General features: G+C 39.4%; 1 protein-coding gene across 4 annotated transcripts in view; it reads left to right on the forward strand.

Annotated features, from left to right (window-relative positions):
• Positions 1–22,261, forward strand: part of opa1 (OPA1 mitochondrial dynamin like GTPase) — a 42,324-nt gene that overhangs the window by 4,500 nt on the left and 15,563 nt on the right. For 2 of the 4 annotated variants that reach the window (XM_073476241.1, XM_073476242.1), the window contains 24 exons: positions 1,273–1,355; positions 3,189–3,344; positions 5,575–5,628; positions 5,890–5,994; positions 6,211–6,297; positions 6,958–7,071; positions 7,268–7,348; positions 7,431–7,505; positions 7,590–7,661; positions 7,944–8,043; positions 8,145–8,275; positions 8,718–8,790; positions 9,007–9,079; positions 9,164–9,279; positions 10,239–10,303; positions 10,544–10,620; positions 12,350–12,515; positions 12,816–12,968; positions 13,186–13,294; positions 14,147–14,226; positions 14,474–14,614; positions 14,827–14,943; positions 15,051–15,144; positions 16,161–16,271. In XM_073476241.1, the coding sequence (XP_073332342.1) occupies positions 1,273–1,355; positions 3,189–3,344; positions 5,575–5,628; positions 5,890–5,994; positions 6,211–6,297; positions 6,958–7,071; positions 7,268–7,348; positions 7,431–7,505; positions 7,590–7,661; positions 7,944–8,043; positions 8,145–8,275; positions 8,718–8,790; positions 9,007–9,079; positions 9,164–9,279; positions 10,239–10,303; positions 10,544–10,620; positions 12,350–12,515; positions 12,816–12,968; positions 13,186–13,294; positions 14,147–14,226; positions 14,474–14,614; positions 14,827–14,943; positions 15,051–15,144; positions 16,161–16,271 (2,433 nt within the window). The remainder of the gene's footprint in view (positions 1–1,272; positions 1,356–3,188; positions 3,345–5,574; positions 5,629–5,889; positions 5,995–6,210; positions 6,298–6,957; positions 7,072–7,267; positions 7,349–7,430; positions 7,506–7,589; positions 7,662–7,943; positions 8,044–8,144; positions 8,276–8,717; positions 8,791–9,006; positions 9,080–9,163; positions 9,280–10,238; positions 10,304–10,543; positions 10,621–12,349; positions 12,516–12,815; positions 12,969–13,185; positions 13,295–14,146; positions 14,227–14,473; positions 14,615–14,826; positions 14,944–15,050; positions 15,145–16,160; positions 16,272–22,261) is intronic. The other 2 variants (XM_073476243.1, XM_073476244.1) reach the window with 1 other exon arrangement.

Genomic DNA, 22,261 nt, shown 5'->3' on the forward strand with positions numbered 1-22,261 from the left:
GTGCAGTAAAAGAGTGTTAAATAGATGATTTTTAACATTTTACTTCCTGGAAAAGCTCTTAAATGCAGATCCAGCGTGCATACCTTTAGTAGTCCCCTCCTCTCCTGTTGACTTTCTTTAACCTGACTGTCCTTGGCTCTACTTTGTCCTACCTGTGTGGTTTTTGCCTCCTTTGACTTCCACCCTCTCTCTCCCCTGGCCTTTCTTTAATCATGCTAACATTCACTAATCTTTGGGATGAGCTCATTCTGCCTGTAGTTGCTTTCTCTCAAATGTTTGGAAAATGCACAAAAAATACATTTTACATAGAGCATCCATTCAATAAATCAAGATATTCAAATTTACACTAAATGCTTGTTTTCTTCAATAAAAAATAGTGGTACAATAATATTTATTGCATTCGGATAAATAGTAATGATTATATAACCCTAAAATGCAATTAGCTCATTGACATTGGTATGTGGAAAGTCCTAATCTTCCAAAGTCACTCGCCGGGCCAGAATGGGACCACACCTTTGCTGTGAGTCATAAATTAAATGAAGGAGTGTTCCTGGCTCTTTGCTCTTCAAGTTCAAACCCTTTCATTGCTAAAGGAGAATACTTTTCACCCATTTATATATTTAGTGTACTTGGATATTACATTTGACTGTAAACATAACATGACAGTTTGCTGACTTTGTAATCACCGGCCTCATTTCTATGGCTAAGCAGACTTTGCTTTGTGCATGGCAATAGCAGCGTGTTAGCTCACATGATAATAACTTAACTCAGGCGCTTGAGTCAATGTGGTATTTGAATATTTAGCTTGAAATTGATTGAAAGAGCTTGATTCTTTCAATTGAATTTTTTTAGCACTGAGTTTTCTTTGTGCTTCATGTCATTGTCAAGATGTTTTATTTAATTCTACAGAAACTGATTTTATAGCCACAGAAGTCCACCAATTCAATTAACACCACCTGTAAGTTTAAGTAGAAGCATCGATAACCACTTTTCTAAACTTTTCTGAAATTTGGCTGGTACTTCACATTTTCTATATGTGTAAATATACATATGTACATGTTTTATATGTACATGTTATATCAGTGCAACATTTTCCAGACATTTGAAATTGAATCACTCTGTCTTTTTATTTTATCATAGGCATGCTCTAAATGATAACTCTGGCTTCTTTTCACTATTGTCTCCCTAAACGTGTTTGTATTCAGCACTTAAAAGTCAAAGATTAATTTTTGTAAGTAACCTCATTCTGTGTTGTTGTGTCTCCTCTGGTAGAAACCTCAGGTGATCCTCCCTTAAAAGCCACAGATTCCTCTGCTGCAGCCACACAAGATGCCAGCGACAAGCAATACAAAAAGGCAAGTTTATAAAACCTTATAAAACTCTGTCCTCTCTGCTCTGCCACGGCTTGGCCTCACTCAGCTCTTTGCAGCTTGGCTACTTTTCACTTCAGTGGCAAGAACTGCAGTCAATTGATTCAAAATCTACCAAAAGAAACATATATTTAAGAGTGTATTGTTCAAGGCATAAAGTAACCAAGCAGTTAAGGGCCCTGAGGCACCTATTGATGTGTCACCTCATGTCATCTCACTTAATTTGCTAAAAGAAGGTCCTTCACAAAGCACTTGAATTAAAGTGACCCCTTATTGGGATGTATTTCGTAATACAGAGAAATGTCATATCTTTGGATGCATTTTGAGTCAATCAGTTCAAATGAATGTGAATTGTGAATTTCACACTGGCTGCCAACCTACAGTATAAACAAGATGAGCTTTTGACGCCAAGTGGCATTGTTAAAAGAAAATGGTTTTATGACACATTAGATGACCAGACTTCTGTGCAAGTCTCACTACAGACCTATTTGCATATAATTGTTTTATTACATAACCTTTATAAGGTTTTGCCAGTAGTATGTGCATACTGTATGGCACTCATTCTGAGAGTATAATCTGAGACATCATGCATATTGATATTTATCATTGCTTCAAAAGAGGTTTTACTACTTGTCATGCTTTTCAACTGTTTTTCCAAAAAGTCTCATTCATTGAAAATGTTGTTTTTCCAGCCTTATTTTATACAGGACTCTCTGGCAGAACACTTTGTATGCCAATGAGTTTCATTTCTGCTGTCCTCTCTGTTTTTTGTTCATTTTGTGTTATGTTATTTTCCACAAAGTGACCAGTTTCAGTGTCCTTCTGTTCTTTTTTATGTTTCTGTGTTTTTTTTTAACACTGGACAGAGTTTAAGTTTAAAAATTGAAAACATGATGTGAACATATAAAAAAAAAATATTATTACGAGAAGATTAAAAAAAAAAAAAAAAAAAAAACAGATGGCAGCTTTTCTCTCCTCTGCTCTGCTTGTAGTCTGCAATCATGGTCTCCAATATGAGCACATTTAACACAACTTGTGCCAGTAAAAATTTTACTTAAAATTACATGAAACCGTTATCGTACAAGCATTTCACGGAGCACAAGATGATGACGAGTTCATGTTGGGGACCCCTGAACTAAAGCAAATTTCACCTGCTGCACAGTATGCTTTTCTCCTTGTAGAGATATGTCCCAGTGCTTGCTATGCTTAGTTAATCATCATCATCATCTTCACCTTCATCGTACCAATTATGCATTTACAGCACAGTAAAAACATTTCTTCTGAACTTGGTTATTATTTTACCGTTATAGTACAACTTGATATTCTACTTTTTTACTGTATTTTATACTGCTATACATTCGTATGAAATCAGTCATAGTGTCATCAGAATCATAGTGAACGTGCAGTCATTAATCCACAGTGGTGCATGATGTTGAGGACAGAACAGAGTCACTGTTGTTGCCACTTGCTGAGAGGTGCTGGTTGTGGTATTAGTCACCTCCTCTGCTTTCAGTCTGGCAAAGTTTGGCATCTCCCCTTTCTGTTTGAGAGAGACTGACTTTGTTGGGTTACACTGATGATGGTGGCGAGATTACCAAAGGCAAAACCTTGATTCTTTTAAACTTGAGCTTTAACTGTAACGTGATTCTCCTGCCTGAATTGAACGAATGCCAGTGACCGAGAGTCTCAGGCCAGGTTTCCTCTGTTGTCGCCCTGTCTTTGGGAGCAGCATTTGCCTATATGGCCGGCCAGCGCAGTGGCTGGTTATTGTCTTTGTTGCTGCTCCTACCTGTCTCTCATTATGACGTACCCCAGCAGGGTCTGCTTGGCGAGCTCATTCTTATTCAGCAGCAGATCCAGCGGCACGAGGAGGAGGTCCGGCGGGCCGCTGCAGCGAATAATGCGCGTCCCCCACCGCCAGAGCCTGCTCCCAGTCCGCCTCCGAACCCCAGCCCCCCTCAACAGAAACGCAAGGTGAAGGTCCCAACCCACTTAGATCCGCCCTATCCCACCAAAGCCTCCTAAAAGATCAGAGAAGAAATAGAATATTTATTTCAGGACAATTTAATTTCTACCATCCACTTTGACAAAATAAGTCAAGTTTAACACCAGGCTGAAAAGCAGGGTTTCACTGCCTTCAATAGTAAAACATTTGTTGCACCTGTGACCACAACCAGCATCACTGGTGGGTGTGGTTGGATGTGTGTTTGGTCACAGCTGCAAGCTCAACCAACAGTTCTGTCACAGTGTACTGACATAATTTGGAGTACACTTCAACATTTGAAATGCAGCAAATTGAGAAGTTAAACCACTAGATTTTCAGCTGATGTTAAGTTGCTCTTTAAAGATGCCCTCCAGACATCTAATAAGACATATAAACAAATAGAACAAAAGGTGTCAGACACACAGTATTGTTCAAAGCAGACTGACACACAAAAAAGATAATTTCCCCCTTAAAATCCTTAAAAACAAATCATCTACTCCTTCTACAAAATTCTGATGTTTTCCTTCTGGACATAAGATGTGTCCTACTTCACTGTGAAGTTAATTATCAGTATATGAATGTGCCCTGGAGGCTTCAGGTTTTACCATCACATTAATTTGTATAAGTTACAAATTGGACCAGGATTGGCTGTCCATCTAGTTGTGGCATCACAAATCCTGCTCATAGGCCAGACCCTTAAAATTGGATTTTCAGTGAACAAGAAAAAAAAAACATATTTTTGACTGGAGGGGGACTTTAACTAATTTAATTTGTAAAGATAGAGCTGTCAATTTGGAGACTAATAACACTTTTTATAAAAGAACCCAAGACCCAAATTTTATTGTTAATAGTCACAAAACACAACAACATGAACAGCTGCAAAATAATTCACTAACGCAATAATGCTTTCCACCTCAATGGCCATACACTGAATGCAATACTGGTTACGCTGACAATGTTCAGTTTCTCTTGAAATTGAATGTTTATTTTGTCCACCACATAGACGGCAACATTTTAAACTAAAATTAAACATTGCACAAATAAACTAAGCAACTCATCTCTGACTAAACTAATTTATTGCATTGCTGTTGTAGTGGACTGCATTATGTTTTACAGTTGTTTTGTGCCTAGCACCCTAATTTAAGCCATGGTCTTAGTATTTTTAAATCTTTTTTATACATTTTCATTTTACAATATTTGCAGTGGAGACAAATTGGCCCGTCAATCCTCTAGTCTGTCCCCTACAATACCCATGTATCACCCCCATAGTGTGTCAGGCTGTGCTAAGGTTTGCTTTATCAGTCGGCTATTGGGAGAAGGCATGCATGGACCTTTTGTAGCCTTGTTCCAGAAGCACAGTGACGTAGTTCAGTCTCACGCTCTCATGCATATGGACGGATAATCATCAGCAACACTCCATTCATGTACGGAAACACTGCATGGAGTGAAGTGGCAACCCGCTGCATGGTGTGAGCTGCACTTTTTGAAACGACCATGAATGGACACAGCTATATAAAACATTGTTGTCAACAAGTAGAAGTCTTAAGCTAATGAGCAGTTTTGTAATGCTAAATAAGTCCCTTAATTAAGGACTTTCAAAACATTTTAATCCAGTGTTGAAACATATCGCTAGAGGGTAATTAACAGCACACTTCTTGTCCCTGTTGTGTAGTAAAGAAACAGTTTTTTTGGTAAAGTAGTTTGGTGTTGTTGTCTGTTTGTTTAGTTCCCTTTCTTCTGCTGCCAATCCCATTTGTTCATGTGTGCTGTGTCTCTTGCTTTCTGTCCTGTCTCTCATCCTAACAAACAAACATATTGCAAGTGTACAATAGAAACAATCAAATGAATTTTCCTTGATCATTGAAAATCAAGCTATAATGACTGAATGATTCTGTGATTTATATTCAGCTGTATTTTTCAGGGCTCACTCTTTGAATCGTGCCTGTTTGTGAATCAATAGCTTGTTGATTGAAGCCAAGTAATACCAGAATGAGTAGTGTCTGCCTGAAATCTGATTTCTGTTCTTCTCTTTATGCATTAACTTGACTCTCAACACTGGTTCTCTCTGTAATACAGTGTGCACGTAATCAACCTTCGTGGTGCTGGTGGGATTTTATGCTTGTGAAGTGTAAAGGGAAGCCCTTAATTTCAAAACGGAAAGGAAGCATTAACTCAGTTTGTTGCTGTTTTGTTTTTCTGTTGTTCTGTTTCAACCTCTAGTCATCAGACAAAGAAAAGATAGACCAGCTTCAAGAAGATCTGCTGCGTACACAGGTACAGTAGATTGTGTTACTAATCATAAAATCTAAACGGAATTTCTTTGATCAGAGGAATGTTGGTGTTATGGAAGTCATCCAAGTCTTTTAACACTTTTATTGTCCAATATTTTTAAATAATGTATGTCTTGTTCCTTAAAAGTGATTAAAAACGGTCTGAAGTCAAATATGTTAACATCTGTTAGACCTACATTCATAGTTACTAGTACTGTACGCTTCATACAGCCCAGTCATTCATTTTCTATTGTTTATCCTGTAGCTAAAATATCAGCGCATGCTTGAGAGACTGGAGAAGGAAAATAAAGAGTTAAGGAAAGTGGTGCTGCAAAAAGATGATAAGGGCATTCACCAAAGAAAAGTGAAGGTGGGTTGTACATATCAACACATATACACAATAAAGACACAGTACACACTAAATTCTAATTTTGAAGTTTTCCCTTTGAGGCTCCAATTTTGTCAGATATGAGAATGTTTCATAAAACAATCATACTACAGATACAGAAATATGCTTTTTAAGTTTGCCTGTAATGCTGCTGATACATATGATTCATTGTCATGACTGTTGTGTCCCCTTGTGTAGAAATCCCTTATTGACTTGTATTCTGAAGTCCTGGACATCTTGTCTGACTACGATTCAAACTACAACACCCAGGACCACTTACCAAGGGTAAGGAGCAATTGACTGTAGATCTACTGTTTATAGAAAATGAATTTCTATCAGAGATGGCTGTATTTGTCCATTTGTTGTTTCTGATGCAAATGGGGCAAGAAACATGTTAATATGTTAAATGTTCTTTTGTTATTTATTTTGTGTGACATGGTATCTTAAAGCAGCATTATGTAACTTTTTTTACCTTAAAATAACAACTTCAAAATCATGGTGATGTCTTGTAATAGTGTGAATGGTGTCTCTGTCTCAGCCACTCTGCCCCCCCATCACTTGTTTCTGCACTATGTAACGTCAGTGAGAGGGTAGGATCACAGCGTTACATACATGTTTACATCAAGACACAAGTTTTCAACACTTAACATTGTTATGTCGTAAGTTTTGTTTGTAGTTAGCACCTACATTACATCTGACATATTGTTACAAACCGGGGATTTGTATTGACGACAGTCAGAAAATGTGGGGGCCCCAAATCGCACAAAATACCAATTTCTACATAATGTTGCAGAGGATTTTTTTTTTTTTTAATGAAAACTTATATCTTATATTTCTTGGATCCTGATCACCTGTTTCCTTTTCCACTTTGTCCTTGCCATTGGGTGTAGTGGTCTCCCTTCTCTTCTATCCGTTTATCTTTCGTTTCCTCCTCTTCTGTTTCAGGTGGTTGTTGTCGGGGATCAGAGTGCTGGGAAGACCAGTGTGCTGGAGATGATAGCCCAGGCCAGGATCTTCCCCAGAGGCTCAGGAGAGATGATGACCCGCTCTCCTGTCAAAGTATGTGGGACCAGACTGGCTAATCAAACCTTTACTCTCAAAGGACAGAAAAAAATATTTACACACTTGCTTGTTGTCATGAAATTGCCGTGAAATGACAGCATGTACAGCCTTTGCCGAGCAGAATCAGCAAATAATCCATTTTGGAGCCCAGATTGGATTGATTTCTGAGTGCTTACTCATCTTCCGTCTGCAGGTAACACTAAGCGAAGGCCCCCACCACGTAGCCATGTTTAAAGACAGCGGTCGAGAGTTTGACCTCACTAAGGAGGAGGATGTAAGTCATAGAATCATTCATTCCGTCGACCTAATATGAATTTTAGTACGTGTTTAACCAAATCTCTTCCTCTGTCCTGCAGCTGGCTGCTCTGAGGCACGAGATTGAGCTGAGGATGAGGAAGAGTGTGAAGGAGGGACAGACAGTCAGCTCTGAGGTTTGACATAGTGTCTTTATTTAGATTTCAGATTTACCTCTGTAATGTTTCATAGAATAATGATGTTTATTTTTTGTGTGTCAGACAATATCCTTGAGTGTCAAAGGCCCTGGCATCCAGAGGATGGTGCTTGTTGACTTACCAGGTGTCATCAGTGTGAGTATACATTCTTGTATTAAAAAAAAATCTGTAATGTATAAACATGTACTATTTTATTTTACTCTTTCATTATTGCTACACGTTTTCATATTATTATTTACAGCATATCTGTGTTTTTAATTGAAATTTAGAAATTAGAGTTTTAGTTTAGAAATTATCTTTTCTTCTTCTGATTGATTTCTATTTGCTGTCATGTAAAATCAAAGCTGAACTTGTCCTCACAAATACAGTGATACAATAACAGTCTTTAAAAGGTTATTTTATTTGTGTCTCTCTAAGACGGTGACTGCAGGAATGGCATCAGATACTAAAGAAACCATCTTCAGCATCAGTAAGGCCTACATGCAGAACCCCAACGCAATCATCCTCTGCATTCAGGGTGAGTTTATTCATAGCCACAACAATGTTTATACTCCTGACCATCCTCATTGTTATATGTACACTGTCATAATATCTCTGATCTTCCTTGTCTGCCTCCAGATGGCAGTGTGGATGCAGAGCGGAGCATTGTAACAGACTTGGTTAGTCAGATGGACCCCCAGGGGAAGAGGACCATCTTTGTCCTGACTAAGGTGGACTTGGCTGAGAAGAACCTGGCCAGCCCGAGCAGAGTAAGACACTAAACTCTCCCAAAAATTGGCAACACTAAATTTATAGTTAATTAAACTTTAGTTTATAGTTATTTCAATGTTAAAAAAAAACTATTAAAGTCTATACTGACTATTAACCCATTTTAAAGCCGTGGCACTTACTTACTTATGTCATCACAGTAGTTGTGATGACAGCGAGGATCTGTCTACAGGCCTTATATTGATGATCTTTAATTAGTATGAATTTAATCAAGAAAGCAGCTGCGTTTGCAGATTTCTCAAATCAGTGGTTGAAATATTAGCCTCTGCGAGTGAAGTTATATGTAGCTTCTCCACAAGAGGGAGCTCAGCACTTACATTTTTACTTGATGGTCTCTCAGTGAGTTGGTGTTGGGGAAGGGTGTACTACAAAGTGGTTGGCATGAGAATCTAAGTCCTCTTTGTTTTCCATTTTCTCTTTCAGATCCAACAAATAGTGGAAGGCAGGCTGTTTCCCATGAAGGCCCTGGGTTACTTTGCTGTAGTCACAGGAAAAGGTAACATGTACTGCTGAGTAATTCATCAGGCTGCCTTTAATTAAATGTATTTAATGAGGACTTTCACGTTATAATCATGTCCGAATTCACTAACACTTACACCTCTATTAGAGCTACTTAAGAAAATATTCTATCTATTCTTTAACTTATTATAAATCCATCAGTAAGTGAGTTGTTATTTACTCACACTTTGTTCTGCTGTCTTCTTGTGTGCAGGGAGCAGCGGTGAAAGCATTGACTCCATCAAAGACTATGAGGAAGACTTCTTCCAGAACTCCAGATTACTGAGGCAAGTTGCAACTAATTGGCCAAACTTTAACTCAATCAAATGAATAATTTTAAAGTTGACAGTGAATGTATGTATGCAACAAAGGGACGGCATGCTGAAGGCCCACCAGGTGACCACAAAGAACTTGAGTCTGGCCGTCTCCGACTGCTTCTGGAAGATGGTTAGGGAGTCTGTCGAGCAGCAGGCGGATGTCTTCAAAGGTATGACTGCACAATGTTCATATCCAGCACTTTTTCAACCCAAAGGATGGTTTAATAGAATAGATTTTTTATACATTAAATGTACAGGGAACAGGTGCTACTCCTCCTCTCCTTCTCACTCTCCCACCTCCCTGTATTGGCTTTACTAAGACCACCCTGCCACGCCTTTCACAGTCCTGCCTTCCAACTGCAATTAGTCTAGACAATCACAAGCCCATTGCTAACAGCACCAGAGATTTATAGCTGTGAGACTGCAGTTCCCACAGGCCTATTGTGTGGTGTATTGATCCATATCCCATCAAATCACACACAGCCGGCCTTCATCCTCCATGCTTGGCGCCACCGTGGCCCCACAAACCAGCAATTAGCCTAATCTTCACTGTGGATAGGGACAGCAGACTTGGTGTGTGTATGTATGTGTATGTGTGTGTGTGTCTCTGTCACTTTGTCTGTCTGTGTGTGCATATATGAGAACTTAAAATCTCACTTTTCATGAAGACTGTGTGATTGGCCCCCTCCCCTCTTCTCCTAAGGGACCAGTTTAGACAGAAGGTGTGTCCTCGCCCGATTTTATTAAAGGATAGGCACCATTAACAGTCTGAAAGCTGCCTTTATATCATACGGGTTAAAACAAAGAAGGCCCTGTCTCCGTATGGTCATTTGCCTGTTGACTATAGAAAATTAGTGTGTAATGGAGTGTAACATCAAAGGTGTAAAAAGCAATAGAAACATGCAGGAGATGAGTTTTGTCCAGCCATGAGAATGAGCAGTCGCCAAATGAGACACATCAAAATTTTTATCTTGAAACTTTAAGGGAAAAGGTTACGTTTTTGTCAATGATGTATGGTGTAACCACTGATACTTGATAATAATGTGCCTGAACATGTAAAGTTCGAGATTGTTTATATTGAGGTTTGTTAAAATGGCATATTCATTTTCACTGTCCCTCATCACCCCAGCATCACGTTTCAACCTGGAGACGGAATGGAAGAACAACTACCCTCGTCTGAGAGAGCTGGACAGGGTGAGAAACATAAACGGTTTCATTGCTCTTTATATGTAAGAGGCTTGAGGAAAATCAAAGTATGACAAAAAAAGGAACAGGTAGCTCATTTGTGGCCCTGTTGTCACAAATGCTGTTTGTGGGGGGGAAAAAAGGTTTCCTGTCAGGATAAAAGCAAGAGTTAAAACACCCCAAAGAAAACAGTTGCACACCATGAACAAAGTTGTAAAAATAAAGATGTTATTTTTTTTATTTTTGCAGAATGAACTCTATGAAAAGGCCAAAAATGAAATCTTGGATGAAGTCATTAGTTTGAGCCAAGTGACCCCACAACACTGGTAAGTTAATGATGAGCAAATGTGTTGAGCTCATGATTTTTTGTTCTGTCTTAAAAAGTCAAAGCTATTATCAATGTAACAGCCTTATGGGAATAGGAAAAAATCTTCAGGAATGCACTCATTTAGATGCAATCTGAATTTCTTTCTCTGTACAACAATGTATATAGATTTATTTAAATACCATTAGCAGCACAAAAATCTTGAAACTGTAGTTTTATCTTTTGAACCTCTCAAAAACTCAAGTGCAAGATGTTGTTTGTTGTTTATGATTTGGACAGATGGTATTCATTTATGTGAAGATGTGATCCAATTTTTCAAATGCTCATTGATTCCTCCTGTGGTTTCTTCAGATGTCAGTTCTAGCATTGAGATCATCTTACTGTTGTTAGTAGAGGCCAATTGATACTCACTTTTTTAGGCCCAATGCTGAAATAAGGGAGTAAAAGTTTCCGATCTTGATATATAGTGACCGATATACACACATTTTCGCAACGATCCCTCAAATGTGGTTTTCAAACACTTGTGAAGAAAGATATGTATAGGAGGCAGGATATGTTACAGTTTAACAATAAACTCTTATTGCCCAAAATGACATCAGTGCACTGAAACAATAAACTTCAAGAGAAATTGAATAATTATAAATCACCCCAAACTTTCTCCACTGTAATCTCTGATAAAGAAGTACTTATATTGGCACATATCGAACAACATATAAGCCGATACGATATATCTGTGATACACTAATATCAACCAACTGATATACTGATCGGGCTCTTGTTGTTAGAGTGAGTGTTTAATCCACTATGTAGAATATTGGTCTGAAAAACGTGCCGCCTTATGAGGACTAAACTCTGTAAAATTGTCTAGCTGCACTTTGCCTAAAGCCAATTAGATCATGTGTTTGTTCTGCAAAGACATGAGCGTAAACTATTTTTAGATCAAACTGCAGGTCTATCTGTATGTATTTATCTGTGCATGAATGTATAGTTAAACCTCACCCCCAAAGAGGAATACCATACTAAATGAGATGTATGCATTGTGTTATGGCCGTCCCCAGTGTGCGTGCCATCAGTTCTCCCAGATCAATACTCTGATGAATGGCCCATGGACGGGAACAGGGGTGGCCCTGTTAGCCAGCCAGCAGCCAGCCAGCACTATTGGAGATAGCACTTATTGACAGTGAGGGGTGCTTGCTGGAACAAAAGGGGAGCTTAATGAAATATGAGCGTGCGTTTATGATAAATGAGAGGGCCCATCGCTGATCTGGTCTAGTGGGACTTGGGGATGGTTTTGTTCCATTGCCACACAGCCGTGGAGACATGGAGTGAAATGTGGAGGCTGGTAGTTGCTAACAGGGTCAGACTGGAGCTGTATTGGAATCTATAGTCAAGTGCAATTGCAGCAGCACAAGTGAAAGCAGCTCAGCCAAGACTGATCTCTTCACTCATTGTTTCCTCACCCTACCAGGTCACTGAAACTGTGCACCATGAAGCACTTATGGTACAAACACCGTGCCTATTAGATCCATCTTAAATCTTAATCTAAGAATAATAATCAGAATCTAAAAAACAAAAAAGTTTCATGCATCTATGATCTGGTTGAAGCACCTTCAGCATGTTGCTAGCATTCAATTCACAGAGAACCAAAATCACAGCAGCTCGAGGCCAATCAAAAGATCTCTGGTTCCTTGAGTTACTGGAAGTATTGGACTTATCTTTTACTCTTCTAGGGAGTCCATCTTGCAGAAAAAGCTGTGGGAACGTGTTTCCACCCATGTGATTGAGAACATCTATTTGCCTGCTGCCCAAACAATGGACTCTGGTACCTTTAACACCACTGTAGACATCAAGCTCAAGCAGTGGACCGACAAGCAGCTTCCACACAAAGCACTAGAGGTAACACAGACTGTTTGCCTTTTAAACAGCTCGTCATTATGTAATCCAACTTGTTTAAAGGTAGATGTTGACTATTACATGAAATCAATTCAAACTTAGGTTAAATCAAATTATCTAAGTTGACTGAGGAAATAATTAACTCAGTTATTACTGAATTATTTTGCATTTTACTGGCATTCAGATTCTGTAGTTTAGCATTGTAATGTAGTCAGTGCAGAAGTGAAAGAGATGTTTTATCAGACACTGGCTTTATGATAATATGAGCCTTTTCTTTCCTCGCTATACTTTGCCTTCCTCTAGGTTGCCTGGGAGACACTGCAGGAAGAGTTTGCCCGCTTCATGGCTGAATACAAAGGCAAAGACCAGGACGACATTTTTGACAAGTTGAAGGAGGCCGTAAAGGACGAGAGCATCAAGAGGCACAAGTGGAATGAGAGGGCCAAGGACAGCCTGGTAAACACACAGTAAATCCACTCACACTGTGTGCATAGAACCAGAGAGCATGTGCAGTAGTTGATTTAACACTTCCTGACGTAGACACAACTTCCTGATCATGTGTGATGAATATATCTGGTCTTGCTAACATTTATGCCCCAACTGGATCATGTGATACAAAACTTGATAGCATTGAGATAATATAATGTGTTCTTGTCTTGTTTTTGTGTGTCAGAGGGTGATCCAACACAATGCCCTAGAGGACCGTTCCATCACAGACAAGCCCCAGTGGGACGCAGCCATCCAGTTCATGGAAGAAACCCTGCAGTCACGTCTCAAAGACAGTACGTTAACCATGATGATATCCTCGACAAGTGTCACTTAGCCAGTGCTGGACTCCCTTCTCAGTCTTAACCATAAGATTTCGTGTTCACTTATTTCAATCTCAATCATGCTTTTACCTGGTAGAATAAAGGATATTTAGATGATAACACATTTATTGTCATGTTTCTACCTACTGAGATGTTAAAAACAAAGATTGCACATCATGATTAGGATAGCTGGAAGTGGCAGCCATGTTTGCTGCCGTTTCCACCTGGCTAGCATTTTTTTTTTAACCATTTTAACTGATGTTAGTGCTCAAACATAATCAGGTCAGATCCATTTAAATTACAGAACAAATTCTTGAATCTGCTGCGGCACATTTACCACTTTTGGATGTAAATGGTTAAACAAGTCACAGACACACATATTAGGAAAAAGGCTGTCGTGCTTCCGTGCTGTCTTGTCCAGACTACTGTATGCAACAATGGAAACTCTGTTTCTATGGCGCCATGAACGCTTATGACGTATGATCTCACATATAGAGTATTGTGAATGGAAGTGGCTGCTACTGTAAGCAACATACAATACACTAACTATGCAATCACACTCTTGCCTATTTTCTGTATTATTGCACTATGTAATTGCATTTCATATTTATTTATTTATCTTTGCAATTGCACTAACTTCCACACCAATGTTACCTGATTGTATTGTTTGATGTACTGTTGTTATGTTAGGTGTGTTTTGTAAGGTGTCCTTGAGTGCTTTGTGCTATTGAGTGCTATTATTATTATTATTATTATTAATATATTGAATTCTCTTTTGTGTGTTTTGTCCTTGTCTTTCTTGCTTGCTCTTCTCTCTGCTTGTAGCGGAGTCAGTAATCAGAGATATGGTGGGTCCAGACTGGAAGCAGAGGTGGCTGAACTGGAAGAATCGCACACCAGAACAGGTCAGAGACTGAGAGGTCTTCCCAAATGCCTGGGTATAAATGTGCTGGATTTTTAGAGGCACCGGAGACTTAAAAGTCGAAGGATTATAAGGCACTTTTTAGACTTGTGTAATACCAGTTGTGCCACATTAGTGCAGATACATTAGTGCCTAATGGAAACATAGAATGCATTTAATAATCATCTACACTTAACCGCCCATTTGCCACCATAAGGACAGTACTCATTTAATGTCTTTTGACCTTTCAGCACATTCGTAATGAAACAAAAAATGAGCTGGAGCGCTTGCTGAAGCTACACGATGACCACACAGCCTACTTGGCCAATGACGAGGTCACCACAGTCAGGAAGAATCTGGAGGGACGAGGGGTTGAAGTTGACCCTGTGCTGGTGAGATCAAAAAACCTGTAATGTTATGAATAATGTCAATAATGAAGATCAAATGCTCTTTATTATTGAGTTTGAATCATCTTGGTTTTTACTAATCAAAAGAAAAAAATTCAATGTAAATCATAACATAACATGCACTCTGCATGTGTGCCATCTTTCATTACATCTACCACCCATTAACTGCTGAATTACTGCCTTCCTTACCTGTTCAGATCAAGGACACATGGCACCAGCTCTATCGCCGACACTTCTTGCAGAACGCGCTGTCCCACTGTAACCTCTGCAAGAGAGGTTTCTACTACTACCAGAGACACTTTGTTGACTCTGAAGTAAGGAGAGAGGATGTGTTATTCTGAGTTGTCTTTCTTTTGTCAGCTATATTTAAAGTCGGTGTGTGAAAAGCTAAGCTGTGTGCCTGCATGTTTTTTTTTTCCAGTTGGAGTGCAATGATGTGGTACTATTCTGGAGGATCCAGAGGATGCTGGTCATCACAGCCAACACTCTCCGACAGCAGCTCACCAACACTGAGGGTAAGGACTAGGGACTTGGTTTAAGCAGAAGACTGAATTTCAAAGAAAGGTTTCCATCATTTAAAGACAAAAAGGACAAATATGGATAATTTATCAAACTCTCTACCCCTGTTTATATTTATCTACCCCCTCCTGTTAATCAGTCCAGTTGGGTTGGGTGTTCATAACGGGTATCTGTTTTCCTGCTGTTGTTTTAACACAATACTTGATTTTGCTCTTCCTGTACATCAGTACATTATTGCTACAGTGGCACTATTGGTCACTTTGGGCTTTAACTAAAGATTATTTTCATAATTGATTAATCTACTGATTTATTTCACGATTAACTGATTAATTGTTCAGTGTATAAAATGTCAAAAAATTGTGAAAAATGCTTGTTACAATTTCCCATAGACCCCGTTTTTGTCGAACCAACAGGCCAGAACTCAAAGCCTCTGCATTTACTATTATAGATGACAAAGAAAGGCTGCACATAATTGAGTTATAAAAAGCTGGAACCAGAAAATGTTTGACATTTTTGCTTGAAAAATGACTGAAAAGATTAATCAATTAAAAAAATAGTTGCTGATTAATTTTTTCTACTGGCTAATGAGTTTATCGACTAATAGTTGCAGCTCTATCGCAGAAAGACTTAACACAGAGTTAAACTGACACAGCTATTTTTTATGATCACCATGAGGACCTGAGACGAAACCGTGTAGTTCAAAGTGGTCTAAATTTGGTCAACTAGGGCAACCAATACTCCCGGCCTGGACTTTGTGATATAATCCACCCAAGATCCATAACCAGTTATCCAGGTCATCAATAACCATTCAATAAAGACATTGGTCCTGCTACGGGTATACTCACAAACACCTATTGTGACAGTAGACAATTCCTCTCCCAACCATGTTAATGATGGTAAAAAATAATGCATTGAACATGTCATTTAATGGGAACACCGAGAGAAAAATTAGATTGTTGTTGGATTGTACATTGATTGTTATGCTTTGTGTCTCTGTGTGTGTTTGTCTTAGTGCGCCGGTTGGAGAAAAATGTGAAGGAGGTGCTGGATGACTTCGGGGAGGACATGGAGAGGAAGAGCCAGCTCATCACAGGGCGCCGGGTCCAGCTGGCTGAGGATCTCAGTAAGACACACAGACTTACAGCACAATGATATGAATGTTAATGAATTAATAATTGAAACACAAGCATACACTTGATCCCAAGTGACAATGAGAAAGGAGGCAGTTTGTCACAATCAGCTTGTCCCTTTGGTTAGTGTCGTATTGGCTTTCCTCAACTTGTAGTACGTTGTATTGATTACAAGTTTCTTTTATAAGAGGTCTTGCAGTTGTCAGTAGGTGGCAGTAGTGCTAAAGGAAATTGTATCGACTAGTCTGATATAGTATTCACTCAGTTAAACCATCAAACTGATAAAATAACTCGGATGTCAGCTGGCAGCTTGCTTTTTAAAGCTTGTTTTTAGGGCAGACTGTTGCTCTTCTCTCAGGCACTCAGCAGCATTTCTTCATATAATAAACAGTAAATCTGCCACATTGTGAACTGGTTGCGTGTACTGGTGTGCACTAGTCTAAGAAGGTGTTGGATTGGTGTTAAAATGTTAATGACATGGTTATGTAATTACCTTGGTTGGTTGGTTTGTCAGCAGGATTACACAAAAGCCAGATAAAGGGACAGATGCAGAAGTTTTTTCTCACTTTGAGGTGAGAGAAGAAAATCAGGCATATTAAGGTGGCTGGTATCTAATGAGTGAGTACAATTTGATTCAGATCCCAGTTCTGGTGATCTTGAATTATGTCCAAGCAGTTATGGGTGGTTTAACATTTAGAGTGAGGCAGGGCTATTAAGTTTGATACTGGATTAGACTGGAAAGTATAAGCTCTAGATTTTTCTTGCTTTTACTAAAAGTTCTTTGAACTTGGTAAAATGTTTTTTAGTCACTTTAGAGAAAATATTCAGAAATCAGCCACTAAAAATGATAAAATGATAGATATGCTAGTTTTAAAAAGAGACAACTGGCCACCTTTATTGGTTGCACCTAAAGTTATGTAAAAATAATAATAAGTCAGTGTTGAGGCACTAAGTAAGAATATTGGTTTTGTTGCTGTCTATTTGTTTTGAGGAAAATATTGTTGCTCAGTTTATTTTTTTGAAGCAAATTAGTCATAATTTGGAAAATCCTTGTGTTTTCAAAGGTCATGAACCAGACCCAAGCACATAATATCACAAATTTCTGGCCTGTTCATTTGTTGTGTGAGGCTTCTATGAGTCAGCCACCAGTATGGCTCTGGTCTTGGTTTGAGCCTGCCATTAATGGTAACCAGAGATGGACAGAGAAGATTTCTTTGCTTTGGAACCAGTGCATCACAAAATAATCTTGGACTGTGCCACAAGTGACTTGACCAGACCTGTACATATTGTGTGGTGTTTCCATGGCTATCTGAATCTTTATTTATCTGCAAGTACACAGACTGCTGGCTAGCAGTCAGGTGTAGTTGGGAGTGTTATACATGAGAATTTCTTGCCCAATTTCTCTCTGCTGGTTCAGGACTCATGCCAGAAATCGTCTGTGGAGAGGCTATTAAAGCAGGTTACCAATCTCCTCCTTTCCCCCCAGCATGATCTGTGGGAAACCTGCATGCACTTGTGCTGATGCCTTTGCGTGAATCTGCACAGTGGATTCAAAATACAGCAACTTGTCTCATTTACATTGGTTAAAAAGCATTTGAGTATTCACTATATGTTGTGTTTTTTCAGTGAAACTGTACAAATGTACTATATCTGCACTGTTAGTAAGTTTTGAAGGACTTATCTTGGGGGTGGGCCAGACACATCCGCTAATTTTTACCTGCCTGCTTGTTGAAGGCTCCTATTAACAGCTCATACAATGAGGGTTGAGTCGTCTCCAGCTTTGGTCTTATTCAGCAAAACTCTGCTCGTTAAGCAAAGTCTGTTTTCAAAAAGCAGCACGCAAGGCTTGCTGCCATCTCAGAACTTTCTGTATGACACACACACACACATAATCACAGTTCCTGTCAACACAAAGGCACATACACACTTTCGACCATAATTTACACACACCTACCTCAAAGTATAAGTTGCACACACACAACACTAATCTCTCTTTTACACCAACGAATCCTTAAAACATTTGGAAATGCTTGCATGATCTACATTAAATAATTAGAAGTAATAAAAAAATATGATTCATAAATGTGTCATAACCTTCTGCTATAGATATATTTTTTTTAAAAACATTAACCCCAACAAGTCCGTCATTCTCAACTGCACAAGACTTCTCTCAGGAAGCAAGTTTTCCAGTTTTCTGGTTGTAGTTTCTTTTTATGAAGAATTTTAAATAAATGAGTGTGAATGTCTTTAAACAAGGCAGAACAATGCAGGTCTGTGCCGTCATGTGACAACAAAAACAAAACACCCTTGATTCTAGAAAAGCCAACACACAAGTCTGTTTGTACAGTAGCTAGCACTGAAGTAGTTAGAAGTACCTACAGCCACTATTTTCAAACTGTGGAGAGGAACCCCAGAAATAAGTTTTGAAAAACTGTTAAAATACCTAAACTGAAATAAAATTTAAAATAAGTTTTGTCTGTCCTGGAATATTTTTGTTTCAGGCTGCTATGTAGTCATGTATAATGTGTGCACATACGTCATACATGATTCGCTATGAGCTAAACTTAAATTGTGATAGCAAGATGGTAACCAGAGGTAAAATGAAAGGTTCAAAAACACTACAAATGTGCCCAAGAAGAGAAGTGCAGATCAGGAGAACAATATTTTGAACAGCCCTGTAGAACAAAAATAATCTCGTGAGGAATAAACCTGCCTCCTGCGTGAACTGTCCATAACTGAATAGAGTAGGCCCACTTTACTGTATTTTTATGTTGGTCATAATGGTGGAACTTGGAGAGCCTAATATTTTCTGGGGTGGTACTCGGCTTATCAAGTTTGAAAATCACTGGGCTACAGTATTCTGTCTGTGTCACTGGCGGTTTGTCATGATTTTTGTAATCATCATCGGCTAAATGATAATATTCAGGACTGAATGGTTCTTTTACCCTAAAAGTTTGAATTTTCAGGGCTTTTAATTGGCTTGTCTTAGACAGTAATAGTCACTTCATTTTTAAATTGATCTTAAATCCAGTTCTACGTGGAATTTAAATAGTTTAAAAAGTGTTGTCTGTGCAACTGACAGACACCCTGACCTTATGACGTGTACATTAGCCATATTTCTGACTGGCTGTGTAGTGACAGGATTCAGATGGCGGTGCTTTGCCCTCTGGCCCTGAAAAGTCTCATCCTGCTGTCTACTTCCTGCTGCCAGATATTCTTGGCTTTTATATGCAGGATCTAATTGATTGGTGTTGCTGCGGCCTCAGACATTCAGATATTAACCCTGTAAGACTGTTCAACTTTCATTTAAGCTCTTACAAGTGCACGCAATCCGCATAACTTTGAGTGGTTGGTCTATCTGTGTGTGTGTGTGTGTGTGTGTGTGTGTGTGTGTGTGTGTGTGTGTAAACACAGACATGTACCAAGATCAGACACGAACAGGAATTGTATTGTGCATTTAAGTAGATAAACATCCAAAGTTACACATGTACAAATGAGTATTATTTCACCAAGCGTACCAAATACAGACACATTCAGAATTCATGGAGACACACATAGAAAAGAGATACAAACAACACACACTGTCTGTTTTGCAGGGGAGAGGTTCACTTCCTCTGCAGTGGAGTCAGGTTTTCTGTGAGCCTAGGGGAGAAGAGAGAACACACACAGTCCTCCCTCCATTCCACACACACTGTCAGGAATGCCCAGACCTGCCTGGCCTTGCAGATCCTATACGTCAAGTCGATCCCAAACTTTCCCAAACAGGCATGACATTCCCACTTCCCATCACCAAAGACTCTGCTCACTGATAGATGTGGGAATGTGGTTGGTATCTGTCATGGGATCTATAGGGTGGAAACACACCTGTGCACGCATAGCCTCTCACGGGCTCATAGGGTCCAGCATGGGAACACTTAACTTTGCTCTCGATTAAATCTCAGGTTTCAATCGCTTTCACTTTTATAGCTTTTAAGTAGGTTGTGTTTTTTTTGTAGAATCGGTAGCAACGACTGAAATAAAGCTGGTTCAGTGCCAAAACAGCTTGTAAAATGGTTGCTGAATCTCTTGTGTTTGGTTTTTACCAATTCCTTCCTTTGTTTGTGGCACAGAGAATGCTTCAGGTTCTGTATCTGCATCAATACAAGCAGCCAAGATTTAGAGGGTAGAAGGGTCAGAGCCACAGCCACACTTTTGATGTCAAAAATATCTCTGTTATTTTCCAATAGTTGTGTAATGTAAAAGGAAAATGAAACGAGTTGAAGAAAAGATGTAGATAAATCTAGCAGTGCGCCATGAACCGTAAAGTCTCTGGTTTGCAGCTGGATGGTATAAAATTAAACACCGCTCAATATGTTCTAACCCTGCATTATTTCAATATTCTTTACATATACCTCTCAGCATGCCTCAGCCCTAATTTTATGGTGATGTCAGATTTTTCCTTTCCTCCTACCCATAAAATGTATGTTTCAGAGTTTTAGCTTTGTCAATCTGTCAGGTTGAGTTAGTGGGTGAGTGGAGGATCTGGGTCATTAGCTTTCTGACACTTTGCACAGGCCTGTCTGTGTAATGCCGCCCAGACCCGTGTGTGTGGGCGTGGACATGTGGGTCCATCAGTCTAGACTGAACTGACTTGGTGACACGCCTCAAAGCACAAAGTGAGCAAGCTTCTGAGGGTTCAAAAGTCTTTTGAGCCACAAAATTCACACTAAAGAGTCGTGTCTGCAGAAACTTTGGATTGGTCAAAATACATCCGATGTGTTTTACTCAAACATGTTTAATGTTGGCAGGCATTAAACCTGAGGCTTGTCAGTCAAAGGACCTGTTATTATTGCAATTTCTCCTGTAGTTATTCAAAGTTAAGGCACGTGATAAGACCGGCACACACTTTTTTCCAGCCATACAATGTCCTACAGGAAAAGGGATTTTGTTTGTCTGTCTATGAAGCAACCGCACTCAATGCATTATGAAATCATCATTCCTCAGAGCTGTTTCCTTCTTATAAAGACAGCAGCTCAGATCGCCTCAGGCCCAAACTATGGCCTGACCCCACAGGTCAACCAGCTAATACCACAGGCTACTTGATCCTGTCTAGCTTTCTTTTCCAACTCTCCCTGTCACTGTTTTGCTGCCTCTGTCAAAGTTGGTCCAACTGACCCTCTCTCCCTTGACAGATGGGGAGAGGGGGAAAAAAACGAGCAACAGAGTGGAGACCCCACCTTCACCTGACATCCTCTACTTTGGAAAAGGAGGGAAGAGAGGAGGGAAAAGAGGGACAGATAAGAGGCGGGAGAAAGGATAAACACACTTAACAAAGGCAGAAATGTGCTCCCAGGGGCAGTGTGTTGTTAAGCTCTGTTTGCCTGCACTTGCAGGCAGGCTCAGAATCGCTCAGGTTACAAACACAGGTCAGGTGTGTGCATCAGTGAGTGAGAGCGTGAAAACACCATTAATGAGGGGTACAATGTATATTGCAGAAGAGGTGTGTGTGTTTGTCAGCGTGTGCCAGACCAGCTGTATGGCACGGTGCCGTCTCTGGAGCAGAGCCCAGGCCTAATGTTCAAGCTCAGGCCTCTTAGGAGACCGCTGGGATGTCGCTTGGCTGCTTCATTGCTTCTTGTAGAAGTTGTGTTTTGTGTGTGTCTGAGTGTGTTGTACTGGAAAAAGCAGAGTTGCCTGATTTTGAAAAAGTGCTCTGGACCCAGAGTGTTTCCAGAATTACTACACTATTATGAAGTGTTGGATGTCATATTTAATATTGTGAGCTTCCAGAGACTTGAACCTCATGAGCATAAATCATGACTGCACCATTTTGCTAAAAGGTTTGTGTCAGCAAATTATATCATATGGGACATTTGTTATTTATAACATATTGAATCCTTTTCAAGGGAGCTGTTGGTGAGATTTAACGGTTATGTTAACTTCAAGGCTTTTCATATTTTTAAACCATTTTTGTATTCACACCGTATTAGTTTTGCGTTTAGCC

The sequence above is a fragment of the Pagrus major genome, chromosome 11 (assembly GCF_040436345.1).
Source record: "Pagrus major chromosome 11, Pma_NU_1.0".
NCBI lineage: Eukaryota > Metazoa > Chordata > Actinopteri > Spariformes > Sparidae > Pagrus > Pagrus major.